The sequence below is a fragment of the Benincasa hispida genome, chromosome 7 (assembly GCF_009727055.1).
Source record: "Benincasa hispida cultivar B227 chromosome 7, ASM972705v1, whole genome shotgun sequence".
Classification (NCBI taxonomy): Eukaryota; Viridiplantae; Streptophyta; class Magnoliopsida; order Cucurbitales; family Cucurbitaceae; genus Benincasa; species Benincasa hispida.
The window spans coordinates 28,899,083-28,913,343 of record NC_052355.1 but is presented as its reverse complement, the minus strand read 5'-3'; the positions used below and the strand labels follow the sequence as shown (position 1 = coordinate 28,913,343).

At 35.2% G+C, this 14,261-nt stretch overlaps 2 protein-coding genes across 17 annotated transcripts; one reads left to right on the top strand and one right to left on the bottom strand.

The window, feature by feature from the left end:
• Positions 1-421: 421 nt before the first annotated feature.
• Positions 422-3,732, top strand: LOC120081246 (protein WHAT'S THIS FACTOR 9, mitochondrial). 14 transcript variants are annotated; one of them, XR_005482739.1, is made up of 4 exons: positions 422-1,814; positions 1,965-2,282; positions 2,563-2,673; positions 3,594-3,732. XR_005482739.1 is itself a non-coding variant. In XM_039035959.1 (2 exons), exon 1 carries the CDS (start codon positions 598-600, stop codon positions 1,795-1,797), a length of 1,200 nt encoding a protein of 399 aa, XP_038891887.1. In that variant the 5' UTR covers positions 422-597; the 3' UTR covers positions 1,798-1,814; positions 3,594-3,728. The 14 variants fall into 14 exon arrangements, 2 of the variants coding, with proteins under 2 accessions (XP_038891887.1, XP_038891886.1); XR_005482740.1 differs by having other exon boundaries at positions 2,556-2,673; XR_005482736.1 differs by lacking the exon at positions 3,594-3,732 and adding an exon at positions 3,432-3,567 and having other exon boundaries at positions 2,176-2,282.
• Positions 3,423-12,156, bottom strand: LOC120081245 (pumilio homolog 4). Of its 3 annotated transcripts, XM_039035955.1 has the most exons (11): positions 11,760-12,154; positions 11,478-11,598; positions 10,680-11,391; positions 7,671-8,992; positions 5,801-5,942; positions 5,618-5,725; positions 5,128-5,340; positions 4,939-5,049; positions 4,370-4,564; positions 3,773-3,947; positions 3,423-3,679 (listed from the first exon to the last, which is right to left on the bottom strand). In XM_039035955.1, exons 3-11 carry the CDS (start codon positions 11,358-11,360, stop codon positions 3,633-3,635), a joined length of 2,994 nt encoding a protein of 997 aa, XP_038891883.1. In that variant the 5' UTR covers positions 11,361-11,391; positions 11,478-11,598; positions 11,760-12,154; the 3' UTR covers positions 3,423-3,632. The 3 variants fall into 3 exon arrangements, with proteins under 3 accessions (XP_038891883.1, XP_038891882.1, XP_038891884.1); XM_039035954.1 differs by having other exon boundaries at positions 3,423-3,947; positions 11,760-12,156; XM_039035956.1 differs by lacking the exon at positions 3,423-3,679 and having other exon boundaries at positions 3,819-3,947; positions 4,314-4,564; positions 11,760-12,156.
• Between the last annotated feature and the right edge of the window lie 2,105 nt (positions 12,157-14,261).

The window sequence follows — 14,261 nt, the reverse complement described above, 5'->3', positions numbered from 1 at the left end:
AGATTTTAATCAATGTTATTATTCATATGAAAAAGATCAAATAATTGATTACAAGAGATAAAATTCTTTTGAAATACACGACTCATTATCGAAGAGTAGTGTTCTTCCATTTCTTAATTTTTTTCTGAAGCATTCTTTGAATTCTTCCTTCTTTTTTGCGTTCTTCATCCCTTATTTTATTCCAATACAATCTTCACTCAGGCCATGCTCGTACTTGGTTTTTCCTCCTTATTCACGCTTGCACTTACACTCTTTCTTCTTCAGTCTCACTAATGCTTGTGCTCACACTCTTTCTCATGCCAGCATTGGCCACTTTGAACCCTCATCAATAGTGTCTAAGTGGTAATTAAGATAATTAACACGCTTTTACCAAAATTCATTTTCAATATCCATTTAAAATAATAACAATAATAATAAGTAGAAGAAAATTGATGAAACTGAAACCGAAAGAGTTGTCTTTGAAGTTTTGATTCAGTATGACTATTGGGTGTAAAGATTATGAACAAATACCATTGATTCGACAAAATTTTCAAGATCGAATGTAAGGGCTTCTCATTCTCGTAGCCGATTCTTTGGCCTCCCCCACGCTTCAGAGCGATGTTCCTCAACAAAGCCGCCTCCAAAATCCTTCAAAAAAGCCGCCAAAATTCTCCTTATACCTTCATTCAGAAGTCCGGTTATGTCGATGTCTACATGAAGTGGAAGAAAGATTCATATTACGATTCGATCGAGCATATCCTCAAATCCGCTGAACTCAAATCCATTCTCTCTCTCAAAAATTGCATCGCCCAAGACCCAAATGGGTGCATCCCAATTTCCGCCGTCTCAAAGCGAGGGCTCGAAATGGGCGTCTCGATCAGGGTTGCAAGCTTTTTAAGGCTCTACCCATCAATTTTTGAAGAGTTTACAGGTCTGGAGTACAATCATCCTTGGTTCAGGTTGACCCCAAAAGCAGTTGAGATTGATGCCGAGGAAAAAAGGGTTTATCAGAATTGCAGGGAGGATTTGATTTGTAGGTTAAAGAAGTTCATATTGATGAGCAAGAACCGCGTTCTACCTTTGAAGATTATTCAAGGTATGCAATGGTATTTAGGGATTCCTGATGATTTTTTGCAAAAACCAGAAGTTAATCTTGATGGGTCTTTTAAGTTAGTGAAGATGGAAGATGGATTAGAGGGATTAGCTGTGGAATGTGAGGAGAAATTCATGTCTGTGATCCAGAAAAACGCCATTAAAAGGGGGGTTTATTCTGGTGGAAGAATGGAGCCACTTGAATTCCCACTCTTCCCTTCAAAGGGTTTAAGGCTGAGGAGGAAGATCGAGGATTGGTTAAATGAGTTTCAAAAGCTTCCTTATGTATCTCCTTATGAAGGTTTTCCCCATTTCGATCCAAATAGTGATATAGCAGAGAAAAGATTGGTGGGGTTTCTCCATGAAATGCTTAGTTTGTTTGTTGAACATTCAGCAGAAAGGAAGAAGCTTCTATGCCTTAAAAAGTATATGGGTTTGCCTCAGAAGGTTCATAAGGCATTTGAGAGACATCCTCACATGTTTTACTTGTCTTTGAAGAACAAGACTTGTACTGCTATTCTTAAAGAGGCTTATTGTGATAAATCTTCCATTGAGAGGCACCCCATATTGAGAATCAGGCGAAAGTACATCAATCTGATGAAGGAGTCTGAAGTGATTTTGAAGAATAGGAGGTTTAATAATCATCTTGTTCATAGAGAAAATTTGGTGTTGGACTTGGATTTGGATGCTGCTGATGAAGATGGAAGAGAAATTCCCAAGTGTTAATGGTTGAGTGCCTTTAGGTATTCCTTCTCTTCAATCATTCATACTTCCTTAGACAAGTTTACAGAATCAGAGTCCATTGTTCTAGAAATTCATCTTGATTCCTATGAAGACTATTGACGTGTTATGCAATTGAAACCTTAACAAACTTCCATCTTTTTATTTTCTAGAGATGTTGGGAGGTTTGGGCACCGACACCTTTGGGATTTAAAGATTTTAGTACTTTTCCTTCACCTTTGGAGCCCTTTTGTGTATTTTGTAGCCGGGTTTCATAATGATTTGATTTTTATTTTTTGAAAATACCTTGTATTCTTTCAAAAGGTCAAGCCGTTCTTCAAGAGTCAAAGTGGTTCCTATCCTAATCTCTTGGGGTCGAAACAGGAAGGATAAACAAACCCTAATGAGATTACATTACTGATTGAGTACTCCCTGAGGGGACCGAGTGGCGGCCTCGACCTGAGTGGAAGTGCGATGTGTTTGGAAACTCGGTTCGTTTTCTCACACTTCCTTTAATATGATTCTCTTAAAGAAATATTTAGTTTCTTATCTAAATTCTAAAAATAAATTTTTTTTTTTTTTTTTTAAATTTTCAAAACTTGTTTTTTAGAAAAAAAACAAATGATTATCCAATGTATGCAGTTTTTCTCCAATTTTTTTTTCTTTCCCAGCTGCGTTTGGACTTTCTTTCTTTGTTTCGTTTTTGTTGCCCTTTGTGGAAATAGGCATCCATTTACTCACTTCATTTCATTTTAACATGCAAGAACCCAGATTTCTTGTTTCATTGAGATCCATAGAAAACCGTGTCACCAAAAATCAACCAAAGATGAAGATGAGGGCTGGCAGTTTACAAATGCTTGGTTGCTTGAAACTTCAATTTAGGTTAGCTCTCTAAACATTCTAAAAATGCAGTTGCTCCTTTTTTGTGGAGCAGGAGATGATTGAGCTCTTTTTAAGTGATAACTATTCTAGCACTTCCTTCGCCCCACCTCGATGTTATATATATATATATTTCTTTTGAATAAAACATGAACTAGAAATTGATGAGCAATATGTAAAAACCACCTCAAGAAGCAACTAGCCAAATATAGAGCACAGTTACAACCTCCAACTTAGAGGAGAGAGAAGTTTCTGATAATTGGAAGTGGTACCTCTCACAAAGTTTTACCATTAGATGTGGTTGTAAATAAGAGAAATTTCAGGAGAACCATCAAAATAAAGTTTCATATTTAATAATTATATTGATTGTTTCTCATGATATAATAAGACCAATGGGATGATATGTCACATTTTTCTCAAAAAAGAAATGATGATATTCACATTCCATTCATAGTAGACCATCCAAAAGAAAATAATATCAGATAATTGTATCAGATGGGAAAGAATGAAACATTAGGGAAGGCAATAAACTACTTCTGGAAAATTATCGAGTATTTACATAATTTATGACAGTGGAAAATAGGAAGATAGTATACAAGACTCCACTTACAAGGTTGTTATATATAGCTTTTCCTTATACATAGAGATATTATATCATATTAGCTTCTTTACCAGTCATTTACAATTTGGGTTTAGCTTTACATAATATATATACTGTCTCTTATACACATCTAGATGTGTATAAGAGACAGCATTTACAGGGACCCTTTTCTTGCACTGCCCCTGTTCCATAAACGCTGGCTTTATGGATTTTCTTGTTTATTTACAAATTACTGTTATCCTGTCAGCTGAAAGATCACTCTCTAACATTTTCTGTCACTGCACAACCTGAAGAAAATGAAATGAAATTCTTTCTGATGAAGGCAGCAGGAGACTGACTTGCTGCAAATGGGCAAACTGCTCTATGACGAAGAGAACGAGGAAGATGACGACTGTCCAATTCTCCTTTCTGCAAGCAAGGAACAAACAAGTTTAGCATGATGAGTTGCGACCACACCTAGAAAGAAATCCAGAGTTGTAGGCGTAGCAAAGAATGGCTCACCTCCAGTTGTGATGAGCTTTTCAACTCGAGATACGATATGTTTACCATAAGTATACCTCTTGAGGGAATTCAAGTGAACTCTGATGCGAGAGAGAATTAACTCGAGACTATGGTCATCACATGATTCCAGAACCTTTTGGACAACGTAGTTCCCAAACGGATCCTTCATCATTGCCTGTAACATTTCATTTTATCATACCAAATTATTTGTATCCTAAAAATTTCCCCACCGAATTGATACAAGCATTGTATGCATGAAATTTACTGTTAGCCATCCATTTAATTATCTCCATGAACTTTCCTTTTTATCATCCTCTATATAATATCCTTTCCAATAGTAATAGGAAAACATTCCTTCCTATCTGTTGGAAAAGTTAAGATACAGATATTAAGGCATGAATAAAAAGACTGAATTGCAGAACGGAAACATGAATTCAACTAGACTCTTCACAAAGTAAATTCACAGATAAAGTTGCACACAGTTAGAGCGAGTTCACAGAATCTCCACTTAAAGCGAAAAACAGGATGTATGTATGCTTACTCTTTGGTGTTCAAAGGCGGTATATGCAAGCATTTAAAGATCAGAATCTAACAGACCTGCAAGGGCTCATTTTCATCAGTAGAACCAAGAATCTCGTTGATTAGTAATTGACGTTCCTCAGGACTGCCAAATGTTAAACACTTCTCCACAACATTAGAAGCAAACTTCTGCTGACTCATTTTTATAATCTGTCCTGCAAGCTTACTTATAATAGCAGACCGCTCGTGTGGCTTACCAAATTCAAGTACATGCTGCAAAAGAAAGGGCACAAAATTATTCCTTGGATACATGTATACAACCTATAGAACAGATCTTTTTTAAATAACGTCACAAATTGTTCCAGGGCAATAATAAAATCAACCTATGATGAACAGAACGGTCAGATTTCAAACTACAATCGAAAATAACAAGTAAAGGCTAATCAGATTATAAGTAGTTGCAACTAAATAAAGCACCGAAGAGCTATAAATGGCACGACGTTGCTCACCTTATAATGACCATCCCAAGTTGAATAAATCACATATGAATCAACTAATTTCTTGACAAACGATCAGGATGCCATTACACATGCAGGTACATGTACATACATACAGAAATTGACCACCACAGAAGAAGTTCTGTTTACCTGAATAACATAATTTCCATATTGATCTTGTGACAGGAGGCAAACGGATTGCATGATTTCATCCATGATAATTTGTTGTGTATTCAAATCATCGCAGTGCTCTAGTACCCTCTACAACATCAAGAGCAGAGTAATCAATATATGTAATCTCAATAAATAAAAAATGTATAGGAGAAACAAACTAGTTACCTGAATAACACGGCAGCCATAAGGATGAGTGGATAGTGCTAGAACTTGGCCATAAAATGCTGATATAATAAACTGAATTCTATATTGAGGGATGCACTCGATACATTTCTGAATAACATGGTTACCATTCTGATCACGGACACATTTCATTACGGAACCATCAAGCTCAGCAACCATTCGAGTCTGTTGATCTGAATCAACTACCTCCAAAGCCTGCATTAGTATTTGTTTTTTTCCCCTTTATATAAAGCAACACTGTCTCATTTGGTTCACCCAATATAAGTCCTAACAGATAAACTAGATGAGGAAAATACATGCCAATATTTATAATCAGATGAACTTAATGACATTTGCATTTAATTTTTCCAATAGAACAACGGAGGCATTCATAACCCAAGGAAACAAATAAAATAAAATAAAATTCACCCAACACTAATACTCATTGCTGAATGAATAAACATTCTTAAGCAGAAGAGAGTTGAGAAAGAACCTTCTGAATCACTCTGCATCCATACATTTGAAGACTAAGAGGCAAAACATGCCCTGAAAGTTGATCGGCTAACTCCTTCCTTTGATTTACAGTACCATGTTCGAAAAACTGTAATGAACAATCAACTCAAGATTTGAATATAACAAGCCATTGAAGAATACAAAGAACTATAAAAGCATTTACCTTCTGAATGACATAATTCCCAAAGACGTCAGTCATCAAGGTACGGGCATGTGGAATTATTTCTGGAAATATCTCTGTCTTCTCGTCCACATTGGCTGTTTCCAACTTTTGCTGGATAAAACGACTTCCATATTGATCCATACTACACAATATAGGAGACCAAGAATTAGCAAAAAAATATAAAATAATATAATTAAATGATGGAAACTTGATGGCTTAGTGATCTATTGTCAATTTATTCTTGTTGGGATCGGGCCTTCCCAAAACGCTTCCAAAAACTCTCTTATTGGGGTTAATCTCAGCTTTGAAGAGATTGATTTTCATGCTTCCATTCTGGGGTGTAAGTAAAGTGGAAAACTTTCCCTTCAACTACTTGGGGTTTACCATTGGGGGAAAGCATGGTGCCATGGTGGCGTGGGAAACTCTTAAGGAGAAGTTTAAATGAAGATTGATAACCGGTGTGGCTTGGTTCTATCGAGAAGTAGTAGGTTAACTCTCGCTCAATCGATTCTCAATAGTTTGTTGTGTAATTTCTTCTCTTTGATGCAAGCCCCAAAGAGATCTATTAAGCGCTTGGAGAAGATCGTTAGAAACTTTGTGTGGAATGGAGGTACTTGTAATTCGACCACCCATCTTGTTAGATGGAACTGGACCTCTTCCAGTGATCTATGCGGGGGCTCGAAATTGGCTCCCATCGTCAGAAAAATAGTGCTCTTTTAATGAAGTGGTCGTGGAGGTTTTCCATGAAGAGAGCGCCTTTTGGAGGCATGTCATTAGTGCTATTTATGGGGTGATGATCGCAGTTGGAGTTCCCTTGTGCCTCAAGACAAAAGGAAGTTCAAGTCAAGGGTTTGTTGTGGGAGATGGAAGAAAGATGAGGTTTTTGGAAAATGGATGGTGTGCCCCCAACCTCTTGCGATATGTACCAAGATATTTACGTTATCTCCACTAAAAAATGTTGTTGTCATTGATTGTTGGAATGATTTGAACCAATCTTGGGATTTGGCGTTGAGAAGAAACCTCTTTGATAGAGAAATTGGTATCTCCACTGCTCTTGCTTAGTTGTTGAATTCTTGGGTGGTGAACATAAACAAGGACAGTTTACGTTGGAAGAGCAACTCCTTGGTGAAGTTCTCTACCAAGTCCACGTTCCTAAACCTGACTAAGGGAGCTCATGAAAAATAACTTCCCTATTGTCAACCTTATCCGAAAGCTTAAAATTCCAGAGAAAGTGAAGATCTTCCTCCAGTCCCTTGCTTATAGAGGTCTAAATACTCATGAGAAGCTTCAAAGGAAGTTCCCAAATTAGGCCCTCTCCCTTCCATTTGTTGTCTGTCTTAAAGAGATAGAAACTATGGATCAATTATTTTTGCATTCTGAGTTTGCTTCTAAAGGGTGGCATATTTTTTTTTAATACTTTTGGGGTGGCTATCTATTTCCCTAAGAAAATTGATGATTGGATGATGGATGATCTTGATGGCGGAAGTTTATGTGGAAAAGGAAAATCCTTCGGAGATGTGCTACTCTTGCATTTTTTGTGGTGTCTTTAGAAAAAAAGGAATAGTAGAATGTTTGAAGATAAGTTTGCTTCTTTTGATTCTTTTTGAGCTTTTGTTCAACATACAACCTCCTGGTGGTGCACAAATTACACTAATTCTTTTGTAATTAAAGCTTTCTTATGATTATTAACAATTGGAAGGCTCTTTTTTATTAGTTTTGTGGGAGGGGGTCTCTTCTATCCCTGCCCTAGGTCGTTCTTTTGGCTCTTTTATGAATATACACCTATGTTTCTTATAAAAGAAGTTTTTTTTAAGGAAAAAATGTGCCAAGAATAAAATACGTAAAATAAACACCAATAGACCATGCGCACCTGAATTCAATGACATGATCAACAATGTCTGAAAGCTCAAAAGATCTAGTTTTGTTGCTTTTGAACTCATCCAATAAAGTTGATGGAAAACTTCTATCTACATTATTGCCAATATCCGGCTGCCAAGACCCCTGGGCTCCTATTGAAGAACTTCTCATCATTGAGTTAAAGCGTAGGATTCGTTCATTTTGCAGCATCGTACCACCATGTCCAACAGAAGAAAGACCAGAATCCAATGCTTGGTCCGCCAAATACGGGATGCCAGAACCATATGGAGTATTTGTATACAATCTGTGATTATAAACACTTGAGTTACCTGAAAGTGACAGCTCATAGTGCTGCTTTTGTTGAGCAAGCAAGGCTTCAAGATAGGCACTTCGAAGGCCTTGCAAGTCTCCTTGAGAAACCCCATAGTAATTATGGGGTTGCAAACTAGATCCAGCATGGCTTGCACGATCAGAGGTTCCAGATGGCAGCTTGATATGATCAGAAGTTCCATAACTATTCATAGCAGAATTGTGATTCATATTTATTGAAAAGTCACCAGAAGTGTATCCAGCCAAATCCACACTCTGAAGGTTTGCATTTTGAAGGTGTCTGGTAGGCCCGTCTGAACTTACAAAGCCTGATGAATTTGGTTTAGAGTATAGACTGGTAAAAGAAGAAGTTCTTTTGGGAAAGTTAACATGATCGTGAGAACTCATTGTAGACGCTCTAGGGTTCATTACAATCCCACTTTTCCTTGCCAGGTCAATATTATCACTTGGTTTTGAGAGTTTTTTGTCACTAAGCTCAGGCAGGGTACGTGTGTGAATACCATTGGATAAGTTGATCATGAAATCAGACTGTTCACCAAGATCCAGTTGAAGTCGAGATTGCACCCCATTGACTCCGTCTTTAGGTCTAGTTGACGACAGGTGTAAACCAGAAATGTCAGGCAGTTCGGTAAACCCGGCAGAATAACCATTTTGGACCTTGGACACAGTAATGTTCTTCTTCTCCACGGGAAAAACTCTACTGCCGACAGGAGGTAGACCAGAACTTGAAGACCGTCCAACTAGCTGTGGTTCAGGAGTTGTGCTTCTCGACAGAGTTGAACAATTCGGATTCAGAAATGAATGAGACACTGCTTTATTATGACTCTGCACTCCAACAAAGCCAGGGGGGCCTGAGTTATGCAAATCCTCAATAGGATCCACTCCATTACATAATCCTGGTGGCTTTATATCAGTCATTCCCATATTGTCAACATCACCAAAATTATTATGACTTGCAGGGCGTGACAATTGGCCAGACAAGGAAGCAGATTCACCAAGTCCCTCCTGCAGAATATAGTCTGTTAATATTTAGTGCATTAAATTAAGAAATGTCTGCCTACTAAACAAGGAGAAAGCCGATGAGATCTATAAGATGGTTCTGAAGACATGTATCCACCCATATAACCAAATCTAGCATAAGCTGAGACAAGGAAAAATTAAAAGAACCACAAGCTACGAACAAAGTAATAAACTAGTATCATCAAAGTATAATTTGAACCATATTTATCAAAAATGAGAAAACAGTATAATTTGGAGAAATCACTTGCCAAACCAAGGTGACTTCGAGATAATGAACTAAAGTAGCATAATAAAAAAAAAAAATTATTGGATCTCAACTTAGAAGAAAGAAGCTAAAGAATAAATTCCATGCCAGATCTCTGCATGTTGACGATCCTACATTGGAAAAATCAAGGGACCTCAAACTTTTTTATAAGATAGACAGGCTACTCCTCTCATTCTCAGTTAGTTTTGAGATGGAACCTCATGTTATCTTATATGGTATCGGAACCCATAAAACCCAAACGGGTATTCAGTCCAAGAAAAAGAAATTGTGATCCAATCAAGTATGGTGAACCCAAAAGAGGCACCATCCTGAGGGGATGCTTTTTTTTTTTTAAACAGAAACAAAATTTTCATTGAAATAATGAAAAGAGATTAATGCTCAATATACAAAGCTCAAAATTCATCGATACATAATAATAAGCATGATAATTCGGAGAACTATGGATCAGTAGGTGCATTTGAGCATCTCAACTAGGTTGACACCCCCATAGCACCCTCATCATATCCATTTACAAGATGAAACTATCAAAACAAAAAACAAAGAGACTACTAGCTTGATTACAAAGAAGATATAAAAGCACCCCAGTTAAGGAAGATGTCCTTAATAGTATAATCAAAAAAGAAAAAAAAAAAACTTGGAGGGGAGATGTTGAGGATCCCACATTGAAAAAATTAAGGAACCTCACCCATGGACTACTCCTCTCATTACCAATTGATTTTGAGATGGAACCTCATGTTATCTAATACTACAAAAAGAAGAAAAAAATCTCTCCTATATGACATCTATTAAAGGCTTAAAACGAATGATAATCATAATTCCGAACCATTAAAAGCTACTGTACAACTCTGTTGCTGATTTGCTGTATAGGGTTCTCAGGGGAATTATTCCCACCCTATATCATTTTATTTGGTAAGAAGCTAAGATTAAGCAGAAGACAATACACATATCTATCTCACCAAACAAACTGAAAGATAGAATCAGAGCTTTCCTCAGTACTAGGGAGGGACAGGAGAGCTTTTATAACAAATCCTCAATAGCATACAAAGACCAGAAATCAATCTCTCCCCAACACATGTATATATGTTCCATCCTTGTAAGTTAAAATTAGTAATTACTCATACTCAGTTGTCTTGTACGTGTCTTATGCGATTTCTTTATCTTTTTATGTTCCGAAAGCATTGATGGGATTTCTAAATTCTTGTCTTGATAACCAATTAGAACATACTTTGTTCTCACAACAACAACCAAGAAATAAAATCTTGAAGTTCCTATTACATTCAACAACACATGAAACTGTTATGTATTTAAGATAACCACAAACAGGTGCGCTTAAAAATCCGGGGAAAATATATGATGATGATCACAGGGACCAAGCTAGATATAATGTAGAATAGTTAGATCAGTTACCTGAACAATATCAGCAAAACTTTTCCTTCTTGCACCGAGTCCATTACCACATGATCCAACAAAACCCTCCCTCCCTCTATCGTGCCACTCAGATAGAGCCTTCCTAGAGAGGTTCTTTCCTTTAGCATCGCCAAACTCCATCAAATTGCTACTATTTTTATCTGTCCGCTGTACAGAACTTCCAGGCTGCATAGAGAACAATGATGAACTAGTATTGCCATCAACTAACTTCTTCCAGTTCCAATCCCCTTGCCGTCCCAATGAAGACCCACTGCCCTGAAACCGCTGCGCAACACGCCAGTCCTCTTTTGATACTAATGGAGGAGGAAGTCTTGGATTGATATAATCGTTCGAGTAATAGTAAGAAAGATAATCTGGGTGTGAACGAATCTCATCCTCTGACAAAACTCCATCATTACTACCACTCTTAGTATTCAACTCATTGTAATAAGAACTCCTAAAAAGACTCCCAACAGCATTTAACGATCCCTCAACTGTTGGAGGAGCACTACCACTCCTGTAAATATTCAGATCTCCATCTCTCCCTGCTACCGACTGATTAGAATTCTCTCTCAGAAGTAGTTCAAGCTCAGTCCGCAAATTATCTTCAAAATTTCCAAGAGGTACTTGGTGACCTTCATCAGGTATTGATAGCATATCTGTATTACTCCCAGAAGCCATCTTCAGGGATTTTAAACTCTAAAATCCCAACCTTCCCTCACACCAAAAAAAGACAAAACACAATATAAAATTAAACGTTCACAAACAGATTTAAAATTCGAAAACCAGATGACCCACCAATGGAAGGATTAAAAGTGGGCAAATCATCAATCTACGCAGACTTTGAAAAGAATACAGACAGAATTAGTCGCATGTAAAAATTCATATAATAAGCACGCATCCGGCCCACCGATTCAACCTGTGACGGAGTAAACAGAAGAAGTTTGAAAATCCCATGAACCTGAAAGCCCCCAAAAGATTGGAGAATGAAGAAAACAAGAACAACCCAGAATCCCCCACAATAATAGAGAATCGGAAATGATCGTGGAATGAAAAGAAGAAGAAGAAAGAATTACAGACCTGAAATAAGATCCTGGATCAAGAGTGAAGGAATCGTGGGGTAAAGAAGATAGAATCCATAGGCGAAGATGGAAGAAGAGAGAAATTAGAAGGGAATGAAATGGAGTAGTGAATTGAGAAGAAGATTAAAAGAGGAACGATGAGATTTGAGGGTGTCATTGAGATTGAAGGGGCATATGATGAAATTGAAAATGGGAAATTATTCAGCGAAATTCAGTTTCAAATCGAAAAATAAGGAAGAAATTAAGAACAATTCGCAGGGAAGGGGAAATTGAAATTGGGAGATGATTTTCTTCCATTTCACAAAATATGCAGTCACACACACTCTAAACCACCGCCGTCCGATCATTAATTTTGACGATGATGGCATCTCTACGTGCATTGCATGAGCATTCCTTTTCTTCTTCTTCTTCTTCTTCTTTTTTTTTTCATTCAAGATTTATTGTTTAAAATTTCTTTTAAAATGTCGATGAAAATATGATCAAATCATATCATGATGTTGATAAATATTTTTGAAACTTTTATAAAAATGAAATGTTTAAATAAATTATTTAGACGGATAAATAAAGATAGTTGATGTTTTAAAAACTTGATGTTTTTAACCGTTTATTATTATAGACGTTTTGTTGCTTATTTTCAATGTTACATAGATTTTTTTCAAAGATATGATGAAAATGTTGATTCAATTTTCATGAAAAACATTAAAAAATTGTACTCATTAGTTATAATTTAGCTATAGTTAGGATACATCTCACAAATTGGACTCAATTTCAATTTCATTACCATTGTTGTTGTTAGGAGAAAATGCATTGTCTTCACACGTGATAGCAATAATGAATTTGTAGTTTAGAGAAGTTGTGATTTGAAAAAAAAAATATCAAAGCATGGATAATTTTAAATAGTAATACCTAGTTGTATCACGAGATAAACTTATCTCTATGTATCTTAGCATTACTATACACATAAAAAAAGATTAAAATACTTTAAAAAAATATGAATAATTTGTTACATGATAAATTATGATTATAATTAAATAATTTAATAGAATGCATAAATATAAATACCGTTCTGGAATGAGGTTGCAATCCTTATAAACTTCATTTTATAAAATTGGTGTAGATACAAATGTTGATGCTATGAAATTTCAATTATTTGTTGAGCTCGGAATCATGGACTTGTTACCTCTATAGCATAGGGGCACACTAAAATTTTTTAAAAAAAAAAAAAAAAANTTTTTTTTTTTTTTTTGAAAAAATTATTTAAATGAAGTTTAAACCTATATATTTAGGTACAAAATTAGATTTTTTTTTTAAGAAAAAAAGGTACAAAATTAAATGGCTAAGCCATGTTCGTTCAAACCTAAGACCTACATATTTCATGACATTTAATTTAAAGGTCCCTAAGTAACTTTTTTTTTTTTTTTAATTTTAGTTTCACCCTAAAGTTGAATTTAAATCACAACATCCAAGCATTTGATTTAAGTTTCAAGAGAAAATGAAAATTTTTAAAATAAAACAAATAACCCTAAAAAAAAAAAATTAAACTGCAAAAATAATATAATCAATGATGTATAATCAATCTCGAGGTTATATGTTTAATTCTATCCCTCTTATATTGTTGAAATGAAAGAGAGAATAGTCACAAAATGATATTTTGTAAAAATAAAACATGAATTAAAGAAAAATCTCTCTCTTAAAATTTTGTAAACAACTCTCTCTCTCACTAGATTATTCCATAATTTTTGTTCATGTGAGTATAACTTAATTAATACAAAGTATGTATTATCAATTTTTGAAAAATAGTCGACGGGACAAATTACTAAATTGAGACGTCATTTTTTTAAAAACGCCCAAATGCCTCCGTTCTTTAATTTATTTAATTTTAAAACGGAAAAATATACCCTTTTGAAAATCTATATTAGAGGAATTTAAAATGAAATCTAAATATAAAGCAAATAGAATGAGAAAAAAATAAAATCTCGTAACCTACATTTAACAAAATCAAAACTAAATAACATAACTAACAAAATCAACATAATGACATAAACACTAATACATATAGTGTTCACGTTATTTTTTCAAAAATAAAGAAATAAAAATAAAAAATAAAAATAAAAAATAAAAAAACTAAAAAACTAAAAACTAAAACCCAAACCATATGCACAAATGTACCAGATGTTTACATGTCAAGCTAAAATAAATCAAAATGAAATCACAAGAAAAGATTAGGGGTAACAAGAAAAATAACATAATTTCACTTTTCATTTGGACTATTAGCAAACCTACTTTCCATTTGTAAAAATAACAAATTGGAATAAAAAAAATAACAAATAAAGAATTTAAAAGTCCAAACTACCCTTACCACATAGATATAATGCTTGATAAGACAAAAATTTAGATACACCTTAATTTTACCCACCAAAAGTACCAACATGTTTTTAAAACCCACTACACATTTATCTTCCCAAAAACCTAACCCTACACTCAACTTTTCCTCGTCATT

Bases quoted from the DNA above. Each gene is read 5' to 3' on its own strand.
- LOC120081246 (XM_039035959.1), top strand. From the start codon at position 598: ATGTTCCTCAACAAAGCCGCCTCCAAAATCCTTCAAAAAAGCCGCCAA.
- LOC120081245 (XM_039035954.1), bottom strand. From the start codon at position 11,360: ATGGCTTCTGGGAGTAATACAGATATGCTATCAATACCTGATGAAGGT. The intron at 5,726-5,800 runs GTAAATGCTTTT...TGTTCATTACAG, and splicing joins GGAATTATGTCATTCAGAAG to TTTTTCGAACATGGTACTGT. The intron at 5,341-5,617 runs GTTCTTTCTCAA...ATACTAATGCAG, and splicing joins GATGCAGAGTGATTCAGAAG to GCTTTGGAGGTAGTTGATTC.